The sequence below is a fragment of the Oryzias latipes genome, chromosome 13, assembly GCF_002234675.1.
Source record: "Oryzias latipes chromosome 13, ASM223467v1".
Lineage (NCBI taxonomy): Eukaryota > Metazoa > Chordata > Actinopteri > Beloniformes > Adrianichthyidae > Oryzias > Oryzias latipes.
Window position 1 is genome coordinate 10,863,052 of NC_019871.2, and position 21,749 is coordinate 10,884,800.

At 37.7% G+C, this 21,749-nt stretch overlaps 1 protein-coding gene across 5 annotated transcripts in view; it reads left to right on the forward strand.

Annotated features, from left to right (window-relative positions):
- Nucleotides 1-21,749, forward strand: part of dph1 (diphthamide biosynthesis 1) — a 52,296-nt gene that overhangs the window by 20,009 nt on the left and 10,538 nt on the right. For all 5 annotated transcript variants that reach the window (XM_011482411.2, XM_011482409.3, XM_020708183.2 and 2 more), the window contains exons 4-9: nt 4,789-4,910; nt 8,541-8,695; nt 10,446-10,567; nt 13,261-13,329; nt 13,950-14,106; nt 15,819-15,919. In XM_011482411.2, coding sequence (XP_011480713.1) covers nt 4,789-4,910; nt 8,541-8,695; nt 10,446-10,567; nt 13,261-13,329; nt 13,950-14,106; nt 15,819-15,919 — 726 coding nt within the window. The remainder of the gene's footprint in view (nt 1-4,788; nt 4,911-8,540; nt 8,696-10,445; nt 10,568-13,260; nt 13,330-13,949; nt 14,107-15,818; nt 15,920-21,749) is intronic.

Below are 21,749 nucleotides of genomic sequence, written 5' to 3' on the forward strand. Positions count from 1 at the left end.
GGACGACCCGCCTGCGTCTTACCTACTTCACCCTTACTTTACCTTTCTGCGATGTCCAAGTGAACTTTATTAGACCGTTAAAGCCAAAAGGGCGATATAGTCATATTTTCACATAGTCACTGCTGCCTTTAGCCACTCTTTGTGTTTGTGGCAACAAAGTAGTTCTTATCTTGTTTTATGTACTCTGTACTTATCCTGATCCCTGTTTTTTTGTTCTCACAGGCCTGATAATGATCATGTCAAACTGGATTTATTTTTCTCCTTTTTTTTTTCATTCATTCATTCATTCATTCATTCATTCATTCATTCATTCATTCATTCATTCATTCATTCATTCATTCATTCATTCATTCATTCATTCATTCATCTTCTTCCGTTTTATCCTTTTTGGGCTCAGGGGGCTGCAGGAGCTTATCCCGGGCATTCACTTTTTTGTTTTTTATTTGCAATTATCAGATAGCTTCCTGGTTGGAGGCCTAGTTTTGAGTTTTCCTCTACACCACCACAGCCATATTTTGTCAAATCTGCTGCCATATATTGTTGTGATTATTCTGTATGGTTCTGTGCTTGATCTTAAAAGAACGATGTGCTTCTCTGAGATAATCATTTGCTTAGTGTTTTGAATCAAAGCCATGACAAATAGATGACATACAGAAATAGCTGTAATGAGGCTGTTTTTTCGGGGAGTTAAAGGATTATCTAATGGTATTACCCAGAAAACATCTGTACGAGCGTCATCTTGCGCTTTGCTGCCCTGCTGTTCTTTCCGTTTGTTCATTCCTGGCAGGTATTCAATGACTGCTGGTTGACTGTCATGTTTTTCTCGTCCCTTTTTATTTTTTTATTTTTACCTCTGTCAAAACAAGGAACTCAAAATTTCTGTGGAAAATTGAAAATGGAAAAAGCCAAAGAGAGGAAGTAAAGAGCAAAGAAAGGGACATCAAGTGGAATTTATAGATTGCATGTGGGGGAATGGAGGTCATTTAATTCTGCTGCTCAGAGCCACTTGTCAGATTTATTTTAGAATGGGACCAGCTATGATCTTTTCCATTTTATCTGCAGCAAAAGGCAGATTATAGCTATCATTTCTGGTGATTTTTACAAACCCGATTGGCAGGTTTGTCTTTTTCTCTGTTTTTACCCTCATTTGTCCTTTTGAAAATCAACGTAGTGCCAGACCTTTTCTTCCCTTTTCTGTCTTTGACTTCAACTAGATTTTCTTTTTTTTTTTTTTTTTTTTACTTCTCTGTAGAAAATACTATTCAATCTTCTGAACTTGAATTTTGCTCCCTCTCTCCTTATTAACATTTTTTTTTTCATTTTCTCTTAATTCATTTGTGGAAATAATGAGGGCTGTTGTTAGCTTTTCTTTCACTCAGTCATGAATTATGTGACATAAAAGTTCGCCCGCCGACCTGTGTCGGAAGTAATTTCAAGTTTGGTTATCTTGGAAGTTTTGTACATGTTTGCATGTTGTGTCTTGGCAAATAGGTCACTGGGCGTTTTAATGCAATCCTAATGACAATTCTTGGATTGGCAATTAAAAAAAAATCTCCCCTTTTTGACTGACTAACTATGCAATAAGAGAGTTAAAAAATATCAATATAAATGTGAAATTGTATTTTTTTTTTGGTTTCTTGTGATACTAGAAATTTGAGGTTTCAGTAAATCCAAATGGTATTTTCCAATATCAGTATAATTTATTTCATTGTGAGAGGGTTTTATAATGATGTAGGTTAATCCAATAACAACTTGCCTCAAACAGATCGATGTGGTTGGATTGTAGGCATCTAAATCGATTCATCAATAAAGTCGATTAATCCTTACACCACTAGTAGAAAATACATTAATGAAGAAGATGTAAATGGGCATTATGCAACAAATAAAGTACTGTATTTAAGTCAGATCAATACTATAGCATGTTCAACTGGTGTAAAGTATCAGCAGTACATTTTGGCCCGGTCTGAAAATTTTACCCAACGACAGTTAAAACTTGTAATTTTATGACTTCTTGAATATTTAGGAATAAAGTCAAAGTTAATTTCAAAACCTTCTGTTTATGACCTTATAATATAATATAAATTTAAAATGATTAAACAGCCATTTCTTTATTTTAGGATAGAAAAATGTTGCTGTTTTATCTGGACACAGCTTGAATGCTTTAAAAGTAATCCTCTCTGTTTATTGTTTCACTGTGACTGTGAGCTCTTTAAAAAGTGCATGATTGCCAAAGGTAATGCACCTAGCCAATAAAATGACAGAGAAAAGTTCCACTAACCGGCTCACGCCGCGAAATACGGCAACTTTAAATAAACAGTTATTCAGACAGATGGTGAAAGCTGGTTAATGCAATTCAGTCAAGTTATTTCCATCAGAGGTAAGTGTCTCCTGCTACAGAATGGCTCTCTGTATGCTGTTTGAGGGTTTTAAAGGCTGGAGGAGGTTTTATTTATTTATTTTCATTTATCTGCTGCAACAACTCTAAGCTGTCAGGCATTTTTTGCCAGAAAAGCTCCTGTTTTATGGTGGCATCTGAAGGAATTTCTGTCAAAGTTGGAAAAAAGGTGATAAGTTCACTTTCTTTTTTCCTCTCTCACACTAGAGCAATAACTAATTGCCGTCAAATGCTGTTTACATAGGTTGTCTGTGCTTAACCTTCTGATAAACAGTGATACAATAGGTACAGCTGGCAACCAATCTACATCGTGTGTTTGTGTGGGCATGTTGGTGTATTTGTGTGCAAATAGCTCCTGCCTTGTTGTGGATCTGTAGTGGTGTTGGATGCTCACAACTACAACATTGTATAACATTTTTTTTTCCTTTTGTGTTGAAAGTCTTCCAGTTTCTCACGCAGATTGAAATGTGTGCTAAAGAGGTAATTAACATGAGTTCTTTTGGGGTTCTTAAGCTTCTCTGACATCTTAATTTGATCTTAATGACATTTCGGTTTGAGATGGAACTAAACCCATGCTCATCTACTCAGAGTAACGGGAAAAAGAAACCAAACAAATGCAAACAGGAAGAAAGTTGTGCAAAAAGAAGTAAAGTATGCAGATGTAAAAAAAACTGGAGGATAGATCTGGGACAAAAAACATCTACCATGTGTGCCCCGTGCTGAAATTGCATGCTGATAAACCTTTCTTTCTTCCATCTACAACCTAAGACTGTTTCTCCCCATCATTTCTCTTCCCTTTTCCTTCTCACCATGGGATATGAGGCTATATATCGCACAGTAATTACTCTGCCCCATCCCAGTAGACTCACACCTCTTATATTCGCCTCTTAATCGGATTCTTAGCATTTATTACCATAAAATTTGGTCCTGGAAATCACTTGATATGCTTTGCACTCCTAGTGGAGGTAAAGCGATAATGATGATTCTGGCAGATAAGATAGCTGATTAGATACAATGCTCTTCTGTAGTTTCCTACTTTGCATTGTAGATGCTTGTGTGTGGTCTGCAGTGTTCATGTTGGTATATTCTGTGTTCCAGCTAAAAGGAGAATGGTCATCCATATCTCCGCAGTTTTGATGTTTAAGCAGGTGGAAACATTTGAGCAGCATATCACAACAGTAAATCAACATTACCTGCTTGTTTTCGCCTCTCTTTACAAGGCAGACCAAATCAAAAACTTGACATTAAAGTTAGTTAATTGATTCATACGACCAGAGGTAAATATTTACCAAAACGAGAAGTTACTCTGTCTATTTCGTTGAGCTCACCTAGAAAAGGTGAAACAGTGATAAAAAGAAACAGATACAGGGCGACATGGAGGAGCATCCCAGAGAGAGTCCAAGCTAAAGATTATATCAGGAAAAAGATGAGAGGGGAAGAGCTTATTGGAGACTTCGAAACCGCTTTTTTTCAGGGCAAAGTGAGGGATAAACAGATAGTGGATGTCATTTGAAAGAATGGGCAGCAGGAGACACATTACAAAGACACTGTAAGTTGTTACTGTGTGCAGTCATATCTGTTATTTTCTTCAATCTGTTACCAAACCTTAGATTTAATCTGTATTCTGCTCTTTCAGTCCAGCCTAAATCTGTCAGAATAAGGCTTCAAATATCCAAATACCCTTTGCCTCCCCATACTTTCTCACACATGATGGTACATAAGCCTCTGTTCGTTTGCTTTTCGCAATATAACTTATATGTTTTTGAAAACATTCACTTTCATTCACACTCACTTAGCATTTATATGCCTAATAAATGTAATAAAAGAACTGGCATGTTTTCAGTCGTAGCTTCTGTAGAGCTTTCAAATAGATCTTTTTCTCTTTGGAAAGTCGTCATTTTTAACACATTTTCCTCAATGTGAATTATTAAGCTTAAATTGTTCCTGACTGACTCAAACAATTTGCTTGTGCTGTGAAGAATATGTGTATTTTTATGCTGCAAATGCTGTTATGTCACTGAGATTTTTGGGGGGATTCTCCCAGGCAGTTGAGCAGTAAATCTCTAAGCGCGTACTCATAATCTCATTCCCCTCCAATCCTCTTTTGCTCTTCCCTTCTATAAAGCCTGCCCCCTTTGGCCCAGCTAACCTTTTGACTTGTTAACGATCATGTAGCGGACCATAACGATAGAAAATCTAGTTATGTACTTTGGCTGTTGATTGCTTCTCATTATAGTAAGACAGAATTGACTAGCAAGCTATTATCTACTACAAACAGAACTTTTGTAGGGATCGATTGTGTGCAGAGTCACATATTGCTTTACAAATGTATTGATCACTAACATTTAACAGGAGGTGTGTCTGAGATTTTCTCTATTGTCTGCACATCCTAGGTTCACCGAGGCAGACACCATAGTGATGGGGGACGTGACATACGGAGCGTGCTGCGTCGACGACTTCACCGCCCGAGCCTTGGGAGCTGATTTCATGGTTCACTATGGACACAGCTGTCTCAGTGAGTGTCTTTCATGTCTACATTTAGTTTTGTTTATCCGTCACTTTAAACATAGATAGAACCTCAAAGAGCAGCAATAAGGGAACAAACATCAAGGACTTCCACTGTCTTCTGGATGAAAACATAGTATCCACAAAGATGGGAAGACAAACAGACTGACAGATGGGGAACTGTTGATGAATGGAAAATGGAACTAGTTAGCAAGATCTGGTCAGCCTCTCATATGGAAAGAATATCAGACCTTTGGAGCCGGCACATCACATTTAGCCAGCAGATCGATGGGACACATGCATTACAGCCGTCCTTTGAAAACCTCGAGCAGTTCTTGAGGACCTTCACCCTTGTCTCTGCTGTCTGTCTTGCAAAACATGGGAGGAAATGTTAAATCAATAGTTTTGAGATATTTCTGCCAGAACAAGCTCACTTCTCACAAATATCAGAAATAACCAGCAGAATTTCAACTCAAAGGCTTTCACTACCTCTGTTTTTTCCTATTTAATTGAAGCGCCCTTTTTTTCTTTCTGGAGGGCTTGTTTTGGTGAACAGTCATTATTTGCTATTCATGGATGAACTATGTTTGCACAAGCATGTATGTGTACAGAAGAGAGGATGTGTACACATCTCCATTCATTCAGAGATGACTAAAAGCTTTGTGAGTGTTGAGGAAGTCATAAACTGACGGAGAGATGTTCAAAGAAAAGAACAATGCACAGATTCCCTGTGTGCGAGCGGCAGTGTGTATGTGATACTGGCCTTCATCTGTGCGTCATGAGGACAGCGCCTGCTCTGCTTCCCAACATGTCAGCCACTTGTGAAAGATGAAAGACAGGCTCACCGAATGCCGGCTTCCCCGCATTCCTTTGTTTCACTTTCATTTTCTCCCCCAACAACCCCAGTTTTGTGCCCTGATGCATGACTATCATCAAATAGGAATGCTATTCAGTTTTATTTTTATTTATTATAAGTGATTTTTACTGTTATATAAATGACGATGAGCAGGGTAAGTATTTACCTCATGCTGGTGTTAAAGTAAATGTAAAATAGTTTCTGGGCTCCTAGAACCACAATTTTGCACTTTACCATAAAGAACCTTAAGCCATTTTCATTTCATTTGTTTTTAAGATATTATCTAGCATTGGATTTGAAATGTCTGAAAAGAAAAGCAGATCTTTGGAGTGTGAGAGCACTTTTCTCCAAAAAATGGTCAATGATCTCCAGCGTGGCTGATGATCTCTTAGATGCAAAATGCAAAGCTCAGCCATCTGGTAAGTACTTTTTGTTGAGTGGCTGCTACTTCAAATCATGAAGAGTCAGTTGAGGCCATCAGCTAGGAAGAAAGCCACCTCCCTAACCAGGGGTTATGGTCATGTCTGACCTGGGAAGAGGCCCCATGTGTGGGCTTATGGAGGGGTAATAGCTGCCTGCTGGCCTGGAAACACCCTAATATTCTCCTGATAGAACTGAAAGTGGTGGGTTTGGAAAAGAGAGGTCTGGGTTTCTTTACTGACCCTGTTAAACCCGGATACGCAGAAAAAAGATCAATGTATGGACTCCACACACACAGTTGTAAGACAGAGCCTATGCAAAAAGTAGTTATGATAATTTTGGATATAAAACTTCTTCCTGAAATCTAATTTTAATGCCTTTATTTATTTATTTTTTTACTAAATCTTAACGTTAAATTAGACTTTTAAATAACTATTTGCAAACATGACAGTGTCTTTCATAATATGCTAAAATCTATATTTAGAAACTACGTTACCAGATAGTGTAAAACACCATTCATGACTGTCATTTTGATAAACAACCTAATAAAAAAAGAATAAAACATTATTTCACATATTTGTAGTACTTTCATACCCAAAGTCCCACTCCAATCATATTGAGATTGATCATGAAAGCCAGTGGTCTTTCATATTATAATTATGCTGTTTTTAGTCAACATTAAAAAACCGTATTCTAGGACATAGTTTCTGCAGGGCGGCAGTAGTTTATTACAAATTTCCCTCTGAGTTGTGGGCGGGACTGTTGGTGCGGCAGAAAGACTTAGAAATGCAGTTTTAAATCTTAATTTTATATATATATATATATATATATATATATATATATATATATATATATATATATATATATATATAATGTGGGTGTGTGTGGGTGTGTAGGTGTGTGTGTCAGAGTATTGTGGAAAAAGCAAACCGCATTTTGAACCTCTAGTTTACTCACTCACAGAAGGCAGATAATCACCCCCCACCACAAAGCTCTCACTTAATTACGGTGGTCAGTTTTTTGATTTTTTTGTCTCAAATAATTTCAAGGTTGTTTTAAGGAATATGAATCTTTAATTTGCTTAAAAGGAATATCACCACGAATCCATCAAAAAAAGATTTGGACTCTTACTTTTTGTGCTAATGTCAGTTTATGTCTGCTCTGCTCGTCTCTGTCTACACATTTGCTTGCATGGGCCTTAACAAAGTCGTTGTGATTGACCTTATTGCCATTCCGCATGGGAGTAAAACAAGCGATGATGCGAGGGAGTTCTGTCCGTCTCATTGACTGTGTCTCTAATTGCCAAATCTAAGTGCACTAGGGCTACGTGGTAAATTGAACACAGATCGATCTCACTTTGTGATGCCCTTTAGGTTTTGGGAGCGCCCATAAACAACAACAGACATCTGTTAGCCTCAGTCTAGAGTTTTATTTATCTGCTCCAGACCTTTTTACTTTCTGATGTGAGTTCCCTTCTGAACGGTTGCCCTGCAATAGAGGCAGCACTCGCATAGTGCTGCCACATTTATAATGTTTTTTGGGACATTTGTAATTGCTGCTATCATCAAAAGTGTTTTGATTTTCCTTTATGCTTTTATACTACTCGATATTTTAATCAGAAAGCCTTTTCACTGCAGCTATTTATAAATGTTAGGTGATTTTTAACCTATTAATATATGAAATTGGAATTCATAATAATGGCATCTTATACATTTTAGCCTCCTTTTGGTAGCTTCTGTTTATTTATATATTTTTTAATGTTTGATGCTTTAATTAAGGCCTTCTAGCATAATGCACTGGGTCATGAAGTCTTTTTCACCTTAGAGGACCGTTTATTTAATTAGAGCAAAAAAAAATCCCTTTGCTTCCACTGTGCAAATTCAAAGTAACACAAGAGTAGGAATAATTGTGATGATCAACACAAACAGTGTTTCCTCTGTCTCTCCGGTCTCTTCCGCTGCCTTTGCTCGTCTTTTCTTGGACTTTTGCCTAATTTGCTCTCTGTCTAACTGGGCACGTTTTTGGCTACACCTCCTCAGCCCGGGCGCAAACTAAATGGTCTGTGAAATTTACGACATTAATGGAAATTGCATGTGTCTCTCTCTTTTTCGCTGAATAATTGAAGTATTTGCATCGGTTCCTGCATGTGACGGGAAAACCTGACCTGAATGAGTTTCAGCCTGCACATTGGTACCAGCTGCTTCATATATGTGGACGCACAGGGTCTCAGGTAGCTGCATGTCAGAACATGTACAGCTCATTAATGTTTGAGGCCTATCAATAGTACATATAATGCAGGCTTATCTGATATAAAAGAGTGAATAATTCATCTCTCTCTCTTTTGTTTTTTTCCCCCCACTGCAGTCCCCATAGATTCCATGGCAGGCATTAAGATGCTGTATGTGTTTGTGGATATCCAGATGGACAACGTGCACTTCCTGGACACAGTCAAGTTCAACTTTTCTCCTGGACAATCTTTGGCCCTCGTCAGCACTATTCAGTTTGTGGCAGCACTGCAGGTGATTCCACACCGCTGCTGATCCTGTGCATACGGATGAGCTCGATTTTGTGTCGGGGGGAGAGCAGGACCACACTCTAACCCTTCAAACGGAATAAAAAAAAAAATGGTTTTAGTTCTCATCCATGTGCATTTTCAGAGGTTTATATATATATATATATATGTTATGTGTATACACACCACAGAAGTACACTTCGCTTTCATGAACACTCCTCTCAAGTGTGGGTTTGTCAAACCTGGCTGCTGTTATTTTTTACTTGGAAGATGCAATGACCTCGCAAAGCAGATCCATGCTCAGGACTGCACTTTACATAAGCAGTCGCAATAGCTATAGTGTTAGTGTGCTGCTCTTTCAGGGCCTCTGCATTCTTGTTTCCATCATGTGCTCTGTTGCTTTCATTTGCTAAGTTAAACCAGCAATATTGTGGGTTTGCACTAATGTAGCTTCTGCTATTTTTGTGCCCTCTTGGGTAAAAAAACAGTGTAGGTTTGGATGTTGCAGCATGTCCATGTGGGTATATGCGCATGTGTGTTCCTGCGCCTCTATGCAGCTGCATATGCATAGCTCCCTACAGCTTACTCCTGTGTAATGGAGCTTAACCGTGTTGGTAGCACAAGATAGCTGTATAAATGTAAAGTATTGAGAAAATTAATCTAGATATTTTTATTTTATCCAATTCACTAAAAAAGAAAACTGCTTGTATGACTTCAAGCCCCATTCTGACCATCTTTTAATCTATTATGAAAGCGTTCCCAGTGGTCTTTTAATTATTAATTTGCCGTTTTTAGGCAGAAAAACAAAAAAAAAAAACATGTTTTCATAGTTTCTGCAAAGTGGCAGGAATTTATCAGAAGTTTGACTCTGAGTTGTGGCTTGGACTGTTGGCATGGAGTAAGCCTGCCCTTATTTCCCATTATCCCTTTGTTAACATTACTGGTGCTACAAAAATGCCGAGTAATATAGGAGTTATCCAGCCAAACATTTTTAAACCAGATTTCATCTCAGATGAGGAAAAGGAAGACGTACCTTTGTCTGCAAGTAGATGCATCAGAATAGAACGGAGCAGGAAACTTGTGGCACACCGATTGAAGCACCTGCGTCACAGCTACAGGGTTTTTCCAACAGCATTTCAACAAAATTTGCAAAGGACATACTAAGAAATGCAATTTCAAGCTTAATTTTCTTAACATACGTCCTCCGTCATAAAAAAAACAACAAAATAACATGATGAACCATTTTGAATTTTTACTTATTAGCTAGGGCTGCACAATATGATGAAAATTTGCTATATGAGATATGAGTGATCAATATTGCTATGGCGATATAACTTGCGTTATAAGAACAAATAGCAAAACAACCAAAAACATAATTTCCTTTTCACTGCAACAATTAATTAAAATAAGAGTCAACATAACTTAAACCCTCGTCTACATAGGAGGCGAGCATCTAAAATAAGAAGGGTCCATCCGATTGGTTTGTTAAATACGTTAAATACTTCAAGCTGCCATAAGATTGTTTTAGCACATCTAAGTTAACCGTTTATCGTGATTTTCGCCGTCTTTTGCGATATTCGTGTTGACAATATAATTTGAGATATATTGTGCACCTATTACCTATTAGTGTGTTTTATTTTTTTCTTTTGTTCTGTGTCTTAGTTAAAAATGGATGTGTACACTTGCTGATATAAGAAACCTACACATAATGTTGCTTATGCTTCAAATTTTACATGATCTAATGTTTCTTATTGCAGGCTGTGAGTTCAGCCCTCAAACCTCAGTACGACGTGATAGTCCCTCAGTGTCGCCCCCTGTCGCCAGGTGAAATTTTGGGCTGTACCTCCCCCCGCTTGGATCGCCATGTCGATGCCTTAATGTAAGTGACAGCTCCACAGCCAAGTATCGTGTTTTTGTCTTGTGGCTTGTTTTTTGTTTGGAATTTATCTAGCTGTGACTCATTGAGTTATTCTCACCTCCCACCTTATCTTTGATACTCATGCCAATGCCATGCCTACCCATCTGGTGAAAGTAGTAATCAGTGTGACAATACTCCAGTCACATGAGACGTAGCTGGGAGAGATAACTCTGTTTGTTTTCCGCATGGAACCAGAAACAGCCAGATGCTGATATAGAACACACAGACTAAAAATACCCACTGAGAGAAAAACGGATTTTTGATTCACCTGACACTTTTTTACAGTTTTTAAAAGCCTATTCTACAACATCTTTGTGAGAATTGATGAATTAAATTAGTTTCTTTTCATTCATTTTTCTCTTTAATTCCTGAAGACAAACCTGATGAATCCTGTCCGCATGGTTCCATGTTTCTTAATCTAAACTCTGTGTAGTTCACGCTTTTCAAATTGTAATGTATAAATGCAGCTAGCGACGTGCTCACAGCTGCTTTCTGTGGATGCACCTTGTCCAGGTCTACAGTGGAAACGCTGTGCTTTGTTGCTCACAAAGAGATAATGTAATTCCCCTAATTCAATTATGCATAGGTGCATCTCCTCCTGTGTCTGATCTACACACAGTTTGCATTAGTCGATGCAATTAAAGCCTTGTGGTGCATGAGATTAAAACAACCTTACATGAACAAGCTGTGCAGTGGGCATTAACGGGGAAAGAGTAGTGTAAAGGTTAAAGTTGTTTTAACAACTAATCCACTGTAGGTTGTCTTTGATGTGTCGCTTTTGGGAGATGGAGAGTGAGCTGGGAAGAATCAATAGGCCTACCTGAGTTGATATCTTCCTTTCATCTTTCATACATGCACAATCGGTGTATGTGATGAGATTCATATAGCAATCAGAAACCCATGGGTGACATCAGAAATGATCGGTGCAGTGTTATAGTATGTAGGGATGGAACTCCGTAGACTGATTATGCTTCAGTCCCAACTGTCCATGGGTGGATATGGGCTGTCTGCAGGTGAAAAATGGGCAAATCTGAGCTGGGGAGGCTGGTTTATACTTCACAGCAATCACCCCCGCTGCCTCTCACCCTCCGCGGGTGGTTTCTCTCCCAAGCTCAGGTCCTCTACCAGAGGCCGGGAGCTTGAGGGTCCTGCGCAGTATATCTACTGTTCCTAGCACTGCGCTTTTCTGGACTGAGAGAAAAAATGAAATGAGAGAAATGATCAGACTTCATAACTTCACTTAACAACACACAGTTTCCATCACATTTCCTAAATACGTACATTAATATTAAACTTGAGTTATCTCTCATCAATTAGAAATGACTCAGTGCCTCAGAAATTGTATGTGCACAAGTTGTAATTTCATTTATGAACTGTGTGAGCATTTTATAGATTGCATTATCTCGGTCTTTAATACGCGTCTCGAAGCGTTGAAAAGGCTCCGTCTTCATGCGCAGAATTGCACTGAAAGGGGCTTTAAGAATCATCAGCAGAGCATTTCTATCTGCTGACGATGCTCCAGCTCCTTCTCATAATGGGACAATACCACGATGGGGGTGCAACGATAACGCAAAGGCGCCACATAGTACTCCCATTTTATAAAAATCTATTTTAAATGGAACAATAGCACATAGAGACAAGGACTGATAAACCCAGAATCTTTGTCTTATGGCAACACATTGTTGAGGCCAATCGGTTAAAGGACAGCAGGCTCGTTTTTGAACATCATCATGAGAGGGTTTTGGGTCTGAGCAAAAGGAAGCAGGGCACTATTTTCTGCTGTTTTGCACTGAGGTTACAAAAGGTTGCAGACATTTATGTGTGTTCAACATTAACTCTAAAGCTGGGCCTGTGCTGTGTTGTTGTATGACTTAGTTTTTGGAACTAAATGCTAGTTAAATAAAAATAAATTAAAATGCTGGAACTGATAAACAGCGAGTATAAAACCCTCAAGCAATTAGATTCGATTTTTCTCAGCCTGATCCTAAAGAGGCTGTATGCAGGGGCAGAGCTAGAACATTTTATATGGGAGGCGGGAGGGGGCCAGAAGACTTTTGAAGGGTGGCAAAATACAGATAAAAGGCCATTACAAGTGAAAGGATCAAAAATATGTATTTCTAACAGTTTTGTTACTGCATTTAAAAATATTGCGTTTATTATTTTTGCAATGTTTAAATAAGCGTGTATCGATGAATTGATGATTTCTAAATCTTTGTCAATAATGTGATAATATTGACCAAAAAAAAATGGGGACGGGCAAGTGTGGGGCAGAGCTTTCTGCTGGGGTTGCACCCCTGTAGGTCCGCTTCTGGCTGTAGGTTAAAAACTCTAGTTTAGAGACCAGTGTGCTACTTCACATTTATGTTGGTTGGTGAACTCTGACTGCTCCATTGAATTCCCAGCATCAAACTTTGGGTTGATTGAAATAACCTGTGCTGTGGGCGAACAGCATGCCCCGTCATTGGAGAAATGTTCCTGGACCAAAGTGGAAATCCCTTTACCCTGCCTTTAAACATTGATCTGGTAAAATGCTGCACATTTACAGAACAACAACAAAAAGAATATCACAGAAAATGTATTAAAAAGGTGGGAGGATTATCATCAATTTTCACAGAATTGATTTTGCCTCTTAATTACCCTTTTTATTTTTCTAGTTATCTCGGAGATGGAAGATTTCACTTGGAGTCCATCATGATTGCAAACCCTGATATTCCTGCCTATAGGTATGGTGCAATTATATTATAGATTTTTGAGTGTGTCTCTTACATATCACGCTTTTTTTCAAAAATAATATTTAATAGAATATTTAAGCACATTTTAGAAACCAAGTATAAGAAAAGAGGAGCTTCAAGAAGGAATTATATGTATAATTTTCAAAAGAAAAATAGCTTCTAATACCAAAACTATAGAAAAAATGTTAAAATGAAGTATAAATAGTCTGTGTTGTGTGTTGTTTAAAAATCATTTGCCAGGTTGACTGCAATTGCATTGCTATGACAGGATGAAGGGGAGGTGGATGACTTCCTCGGCGTGCAGTCGTTTTGTAACAGACATGTGCACGAGAGCAAAGATCAGGTCTTTCTTGTAAACAAGATTCTAATCTCAAGTGTACCTCTTGTGTCTAAAAAAAAAGGAGATTAGAAGCTCTGAAATGCCTCTATTTTCCCAAAGATACACTAGCTCCTGTCATACTTGATGGCTTTTCGTGATTGGATTTTGCATCTTATCCTCAGGATAGGTACCTGAACAGGAACTCATAATGTGCAGATGTTTTTAATATTCAGGATCGCATCTTGGCAGCATCTCTGAGCTTTGGCCTTTGCTTGTTGGTGTTTGATCTTAGATATGACCCCTACAGCAAAGTGTTCTCCAGGGAGTATTACGACCACGAGGCCATGCGCGCATTAAGGCTGCAGGCCATCGCAGAGGCTCGACTGGCTCAAAGATGGGGCCTGATCTTGGGCACACTTGGCCGACAGGGCAGTCCCAAAGTCCTCGAGGTGAGTTTGCTTTTTCAAGTTTTAATAGGTTCTTCGGCTTGAGGCCACTTCTAAATCAGATCTGAAAGTAAATTTTTTTGACAGAAGGTTCTGTGTTGCAGGGATTCAGCACAATAAATCTGTTATTTCACATCTAAGATAGCATACTTGATCATCCTTAATTGTTGAAATGCAGGAAGGGAATTTCAATGTTCTGTTGTTCCTTATATTGCAGAAGTTACAATTAGAAACAGATATTTTTAAGCTAAAAACAAAAACAAAAAAAATCTGTTATCATAGTTTATGTATTCTATTATGCTTGAGCCATTTGTATCTTAGAAGTAAAAATAAATTCATAACCTCTTCACTTCCAGCTGATGGTCTGCTATTAGAATCCAGGAACACTTAAGTTTTCTGTGAAGATTCAGACTTTTAAGATAAAGTTTACATTGGTTAAAACATTTTCCTTGTGGGTAGTAGTAAGAAAGAATGGATTTAGATGTGGATTTAAAAAAAATACTCCCCCAAAATTTCTGAGGATTAAAATGTGTTGTTTCATATAACCTTACAAGGGAAAGAGGTCAAAACTCTTTAAAAGAGAACAGTCCGATGAAAAAAGTTCTAATCTTCCCAAGCACACTGGATATCAGCAGTACCTTTATCTCACTAGAGGACCACTACTTCTTTGCTCTGTCAGGGTGCCTTCACCCCTTCATTCTCTCAGTTTCAGAGAAAGTCAATAAAGGATTACAGTTCTTTCATTCTGGCTCAACACTTTTATTCACTGATATGTGGAGAATTTTTCCAAAGACATTTTCTTCAGAAGGTGGAGTTAAACAGGGACCAGTCCTCTTAGAAGTATCAGTGTGCAGTTCAAGTTTAGCTGCAAGAGTTCTACTAAACAATTTTCTTAAAAAGTTTTATGCACGGTCCTGCCTCTAAAACCAAAAGAAGTCAAATAGATTTTGGTCAAATTGCACATCTGTAAATGAAAATCCTAATCTTAGAATTTCCACTTTTTGTATAAGTGAACTGGATCCTTGATATACCTTAAAACTTAAAGGAAAAGGCTTTAAAAGAATTAAGAAAATGTCTTAATTAATAGGATCAAATTAAAAATGTTTTGATATTATTTACACAACAGTTTCTGTACACACACGTGTGGACACACACCCGCGCGCACTCACAGATGCAGAATAAAATCCTCTGTAAAAACCTATAGCATCACATATAAAACAAATCAGATTCTCGTTTCTGTTAGTGATGTTTGGTTAAAAATGATTGAGTAAAGCTGTTGTCTGATTTAACAATGAGTTAAAAATATTCAATAAATTCCAAAAAGTATTAATCTTAAGCAAATTTAATCAAATTTAAATGAAAAAAACAGCAAAAGGGGCTTGTTTTGAAATGTGAATATTTTCTTTGTCTAATAACATAAAATAATTCAGAGGTTTACTTAAAATATATGATTATATGGTAATATTTTTTATTTTAAATAGTTTTAACTGCACCGGTTTATGTTTTGGAGTGAATCCCTGTATTCCCAGTAATTGTCAAATTTATTTATTTATTTTTTTTAATTTATATCAAATTTTAAAAATCCACCCTTTTCTGTCTTAATTAGATTCTAAATTACTATAAAAAAAGATAAATGTGATTCGTAATAAAATATTTTCAATGTTTAGTAAAAGTTTACAGAATGTTCAGATTTGGTTTGTCGTTTTACTCTGCAGCACCTAGAATCAAGGCTCCAGTCTGTGGGGAAGTCCTTCACTCGCGTTCTGCTCTCTGAGATTTTCCCAAGCAAACTGGATCTGATGGCAGACGTAGATGCGTGAGTATTAGCAAGAGCATTCCAACACTAATGCACATCAAAGGCTGGTGTTCGGACAGGTTTCTGTCTTTGTTAACCTTATGGGCACTAATCTTAACAATAACACACAAGTCACTTTAATATGAGCTTTATCAGTCATCTAACAACAAAAAACAACTTTTTTGCACTTTCTTGATTGAACAATAAGTGTTGCATGATTTTCTAATACTGGCTGTTCAAACTTGACACACAATTGAACATTATAATGTCATGTAATCCATGTGTGACATGACAACAAATGTGCCAAATTTGTACAATCATTCTTTGTTACCACCTACCGTATATTACAGTAAAATGAAAAGAATTCAACATTTTACATTATTTTACAATATCTTTTCCCTTTTTCGAAAGCAATGAATCCATGTTTTTTCCCTAGTTTTATTTGTGGTATTGTTTGTTTAGTGTTTTTATACACGAGTTCTTGCAGAGTTCACTCCTTTGTGAAGCATAGTACTGCTTCCTTTCCTGACACTCAAGTCTGTTTTTCCAGTCTTTTCTTTCTGTAACATATTGGATGAAATGGGTGGGTGGAGAGTGTTGTGTAAGTTGCATAACAGATGTTGAGGCACATTCTCAACCTTTTTGACGTATATTATTGAAGCCATATAATGACAATAATGTAATATTATCAAAGTGAAACAGTGGAACTGGGAAAAAACAATAGTGGGTTAGACATTTAAGTCCTCCTATGACATAATCAAGATTATAAACTGTGCCCTCGACCCCCCCTTTCTGTAAGCTGCGTCTTCGTCTGCATGAGCTTGACACAAGGAGGAGCACAAACGACAAAGACTGACAGACTCAGAAACGGTGAACATTGTTGAATTCACTTCTACAGCAAATAAAAAGAAATACCAGAAAGAAAGTGGTTATTCGCACGTAATTTTTCAAATATGTGCAGCCGGTGCTGAACTTTTTTCTTGGCTGCATGGATTCAGAGGAAGGGTTAAGTTTAGGATTACGGGTTAGGGTTAAGCTGCGTTCACACCGAACACGATACGCGCGGTAGAGGCAGCCAGTTTTAATGTTAAGTCAATCTGAGGTCCAGCGTTGGGTGCAGCACAAAGGTTTGGCAGCAGCATGAAGCAGCTACTGTTGGGCGAAGGCAGGTATACCCTGGACAGTCTGTCGCAGGGCCCATGGAGCTGGAGTGATCCCAATAACAATGCTGGCTCCCGGGAGGCGAGCTGGTGGCAAGACAGAGATCCACTCCAGGGTGGGGAGCCCAGCCTTGGACCCACTTAAAATACGTGCGGGCAATGCAGCAATGTGCCATCTTCTCTTCTCCAGCACCTGAGATGTTCACGCTGGACAGGGCAGATCAGGGAGCTTGTGATATGCGAATGCACTCTCGGGCTGTGGTGACATCACAACAGCTCATTAGTTCAAACCCATCGTTTTTGCGGCAGTTGGAATATTCAGAAATGCATAAATAAAATGATTTTTTATTACATTTGTTCTCTTTCATAAGAAAAAGGTCACAAGTACATTTTAGAAAATTTAAAAAACAGGATTTTCATCAGAGGGGGCCAAATGTGCCAAAAACAGAGAACAAATTGTTTTCTGTTACATGTGAAAATCCGGAAAGCATCTTCCTAACTTTCTGACACCATGGATGAGCATTTCAATTCACTTGTTGAGAGGCAGACAGCGTGTACTGAGCTGATGTGCTGATGCAGTGAAACTTGAACTCTCGCTCAAGTCCACAGCGTCAGGACGAAAAGACAGAATGAGACATACTGCAATGTTTTTGCCGGTGAAGCACCACTGCAGAAGGCACTCATAAACAGAAGAAGCCACTTGGCACAGTAGGTGGAACTGTTTATACCTGATGTTCCCTTTTCTGCTGTCTGCTCTGCTCTGCTCTGCAGTCTCTTCAGGAGGGTTGAACACAGACATCTGAACTCTTGTGTTTAGACTTTTGCTTCACATGAGTAATTTTTTTCTTCTTAAATCAGGGTACCTTTTTTACTTTATCAGATGTTCAGAGTATTTTCATTTCTTTTGATTCAATTTTAGAGACTGAAGTTATAGTTCTCCTGCATTTTACACACATTGAATTTAGGAGTTGCCACACTTGGCAAACGCTGTAATTGAGTTAAACTAAAGTCAAACTTAAATGTATATACCTCTTTATGATGGCCTAAACCAAAGCTGTGCTCTGTGCTCCTCTTGCATTGCTTTAAGCTCATAATCCTCTCTTTAACAAACTATAAAAAAGATATCATTGAACTGATACTTTATTAAAATCTCAGCAGCATTTTAACCTAAAATCTAAGAATTGACTTTGTGAATCTGTAAAAAAGATTGCATGTGCAGAATAATTTTGTGCTTTTGCAAAACCAATTGTCGCTTTTTGCACAAAATTATTGTAAGTATGATGGAAAAACCGCTGACATTTACTGTGCAGCAATGGGGAAAAATGTTTTTATGTTTTAAAAAACAATGTTTATTTTATTTTTTACAAAACTGTTTAGTATTGCATTCTCATATAAATAAATACATTTGATAACTTTGCAAATATAATAAGTAAAACAATTTTATTGTTAAAAATTGATATAAGAAGAGTAATAAACAGAACGTTTAGATGCAAATGTATGATCTTAAATTTCTTTTCGTCTGAATATGCCAGAAATGTCTGCCAGAATGCACCGTTGTATTTAACTGAATTGTTTCTTTACCTCCTTTTTACAGCAGTAGATACATTTTTTTTTAAACTGGACATTTTGTTCTTACTTTGCATGTAAAAGATTAACAGAAACAAAACAAAAAGACTTTTTCATTACCTTCTGTTTATTATGAATAACTCAGTATAAAAAGAAGACAGTTGATGAGTTTGCAAATACAACTGACGCCAAAAAAACAGCAAATTGAAAGTAAGTTTTTAGGTGATGTGGGTCTTGCATTTTTTGACATTATTGTATTGGTTTGTCTTTAACCCCCATCAAAATAGGATATCATGAGTGATCTTGAAGAGTGTTTTGCTTGACGGACCCCTGTTATGATTTAATTCACTGCAGTGTTTCTCCTGCTGGCATGATGGCTGACAATAGAAAAAAAACATCTATTATATTTAATTGATGTAGCATTTTTTCTTCTGATTGGCAAGTGTGAGGCTGCCTGCTACTTGCAGAAGAAAGTTGCTGATTGGTTGATAAGCTCAGATGGAATATTTATGTCAACAGTTTGGGTTTTTTACTGGAGTTTGTGTCTGTAGATATCTGAAAAACATGTAGGTGTGTACTGTTATGAGGACCTGAAAAATATTTCTAATGACTGAAAACATTCCTGCAAATCTGTCAATATGTTTTTAAAGTCCCACTCTGATTACCTTTTGGTCATTTTTCAGACTGTTCCCAGTGGGGTGTTAATTAGGATTATGCCGTTTTTAGGAAAACATAGTTTCTGCAGAGCAGCAGTTGTTCATTTGGAATTCACCTCTGAGTAGTGGGCATAACTGTTGTTGGCCCTCCCCTATTTTCCATCATCCATCGGTTTACACGCCCTCCTGCTAGTGTACGGCCCCTCACAACCCCAACCTAACATTACTGGAGCAACAAAAATGGCGAGCATTATAGGGGCTATCTAGCCGTACAGTTTAGATTCACATGCCAGCTCAGACAAAGAAAAATATGATGAACAAGGATCTATTTGTCTGCAAGTAGATATGAACAATGGAGCGGAGCAGGGATCTTGTGGCTTGCCGATTGTAGCTTCTACATCACATCTGTTTGCTCAGTTGCTGGACAGGACTAGTTTAAATACAAATAAGTTTAGTTATTTAATGTTAATTAATTATAATTTTTAAAATGATCATCTTTATTTGTGGTCTTTATCATGATAAATGCCCAAATCTTGATTTTTATTAGAGTGGGTCAAAATTATTCTGCACGCCTTTTACAAATCCACATTTTTTTTTTGCACATAAGGATACAATTATTTAATTGCAAAATATATCTGAAAGGAATGTACACTTAATACCTAAATTCCTACAGTAAAATGTGTCTTTCAGCTGAAATGTATCTGACATCTAGCCACAAGTTGGATATATGATGGTGGTAAGGCATCCCTGTGTGATATAGCTTCAGTTACTCTGACACAAGCACGGGCACTCGCGCTCCCTCCATTTGGCCTCTTATTGTGGAGTAATGACAGGTGTGATGTGTGAGGGAGGAGTGGGTGAGATCGGGACAGAAGGTCTCAAAAAGATTGAGTTGCTGAGAGAGAGGGATGGAGAGGTAGTTGAGGGGGCTGTGTTTGAAAAAGCAAGCCACTGCAGTCCAAGCTTTTCTTTTCATTGTTTTCCTTTCCTTTTTTTTTCCCCTCCCCTCTCCAAGCTGGCATATAAGTGCCAGTCTAACATTATGTAATGCAGACACGATTCGCCCAACCAAAACAAGGCCTCATTACAGACAAAAAAGCTTTTCAGCGAGATCGGTTTCAGACGCAAGTATAGCCTTGATGTAAAGAAAACAAGAGTTTGACTCAAGAGTTGAGCCTTAGAATACAAATCTGAAACACAAATACTTTGTCAAATATTAACAAAATCAGTGTTGAGTGTCTGCAAATCCTCAAATGTTCTAACGCCACATAGTGTACTGTATTAAACGTCCAAAATGACAAATGCATTTGTTTACAGAAAATATATGCAAACTTTGAAATAAATGCCAGTAGCAAGGCTGGATATGCATTTGCAAAGCTAGCATTTGTGCCGAAGGGGTGTGCATTAGTGCAGATTGTATGGATAAGCTGGACATCTGTGAAATTAACATTCATGCTCGGAGACAATGCTAGTAGGATCATTTTACTCTGCTTGTTGAAAAAATCCTCTCCCACCATGTTTAAAAAAAAAAATGGCAGCAGTATGGTTTAGTCGATAAAGAGCCTAAGTAATTCATCGGCCTTCCACCCACTGACAACACTTGCTAGGTTAAGTTTCTAAATGTTGAGCATTTATAAAAAGTGAAAGATTTAATCTTCTCTCTAAAAGCACCTACTCTTCTTAGATCTCAAGCATTGACAGTAAAATAAGAGCTGAACTGAACAACATCTTCCCCCCCCCTTTCGAAATAAGAAGTTGTACCCCCTGGTCCCAAAAAGCCGAAATCACATAGAATTCTACAGAGAAATTAACAGCTATTACTGTCATTATGTTTGTCAGAATAACCATTCTTGCTCTTGCTCTACTTACTTTTATCAACATGTTTTATCCACATAATTTCTTGCTGAGATTTTTGTTGTAGGGCCAGTTATTCAAGTTATAAACTGACCAATCAGATGCCTCAATTATAGTAGATGGTCTCGCCACGAACATTCAGAGCGTTTGATTGCCCGCTTTCAGTGGTAGGAGTGTTGCTTTCTAACGTCCTCAATCCTGATTGGAGAGAGCAGTTGCCATAGAAATGTAGACGGGCCAATCACGGCTTACTAAGGACGTCTGGTTCCAACATAGCGGCAGACATATCATGGAAAAATGGTGACTGAATTGACTTCATTTGGTTGGAATCGGAAACACATGAAGGTAACACTTTATATTAAGATTCTTTAACAAGCTCTGTTAACACATTAACAAGCATTATAAATGAATTTATAGGGTGTTAGTAAGACATTTATTAGTACAATAAGTCTAATAGGGTTTATTAAATTACTTAGTTAACACATTTACAAGCATTATTATTAGGATGTTTTCAAGATGCTAATGATGCATTTACTGATATTATAGGTGCCTAACAAATGTGTCAGTGTTAATAAGCTTAATAAGATTTATTAACAACCTTTGTTAACAAATTAA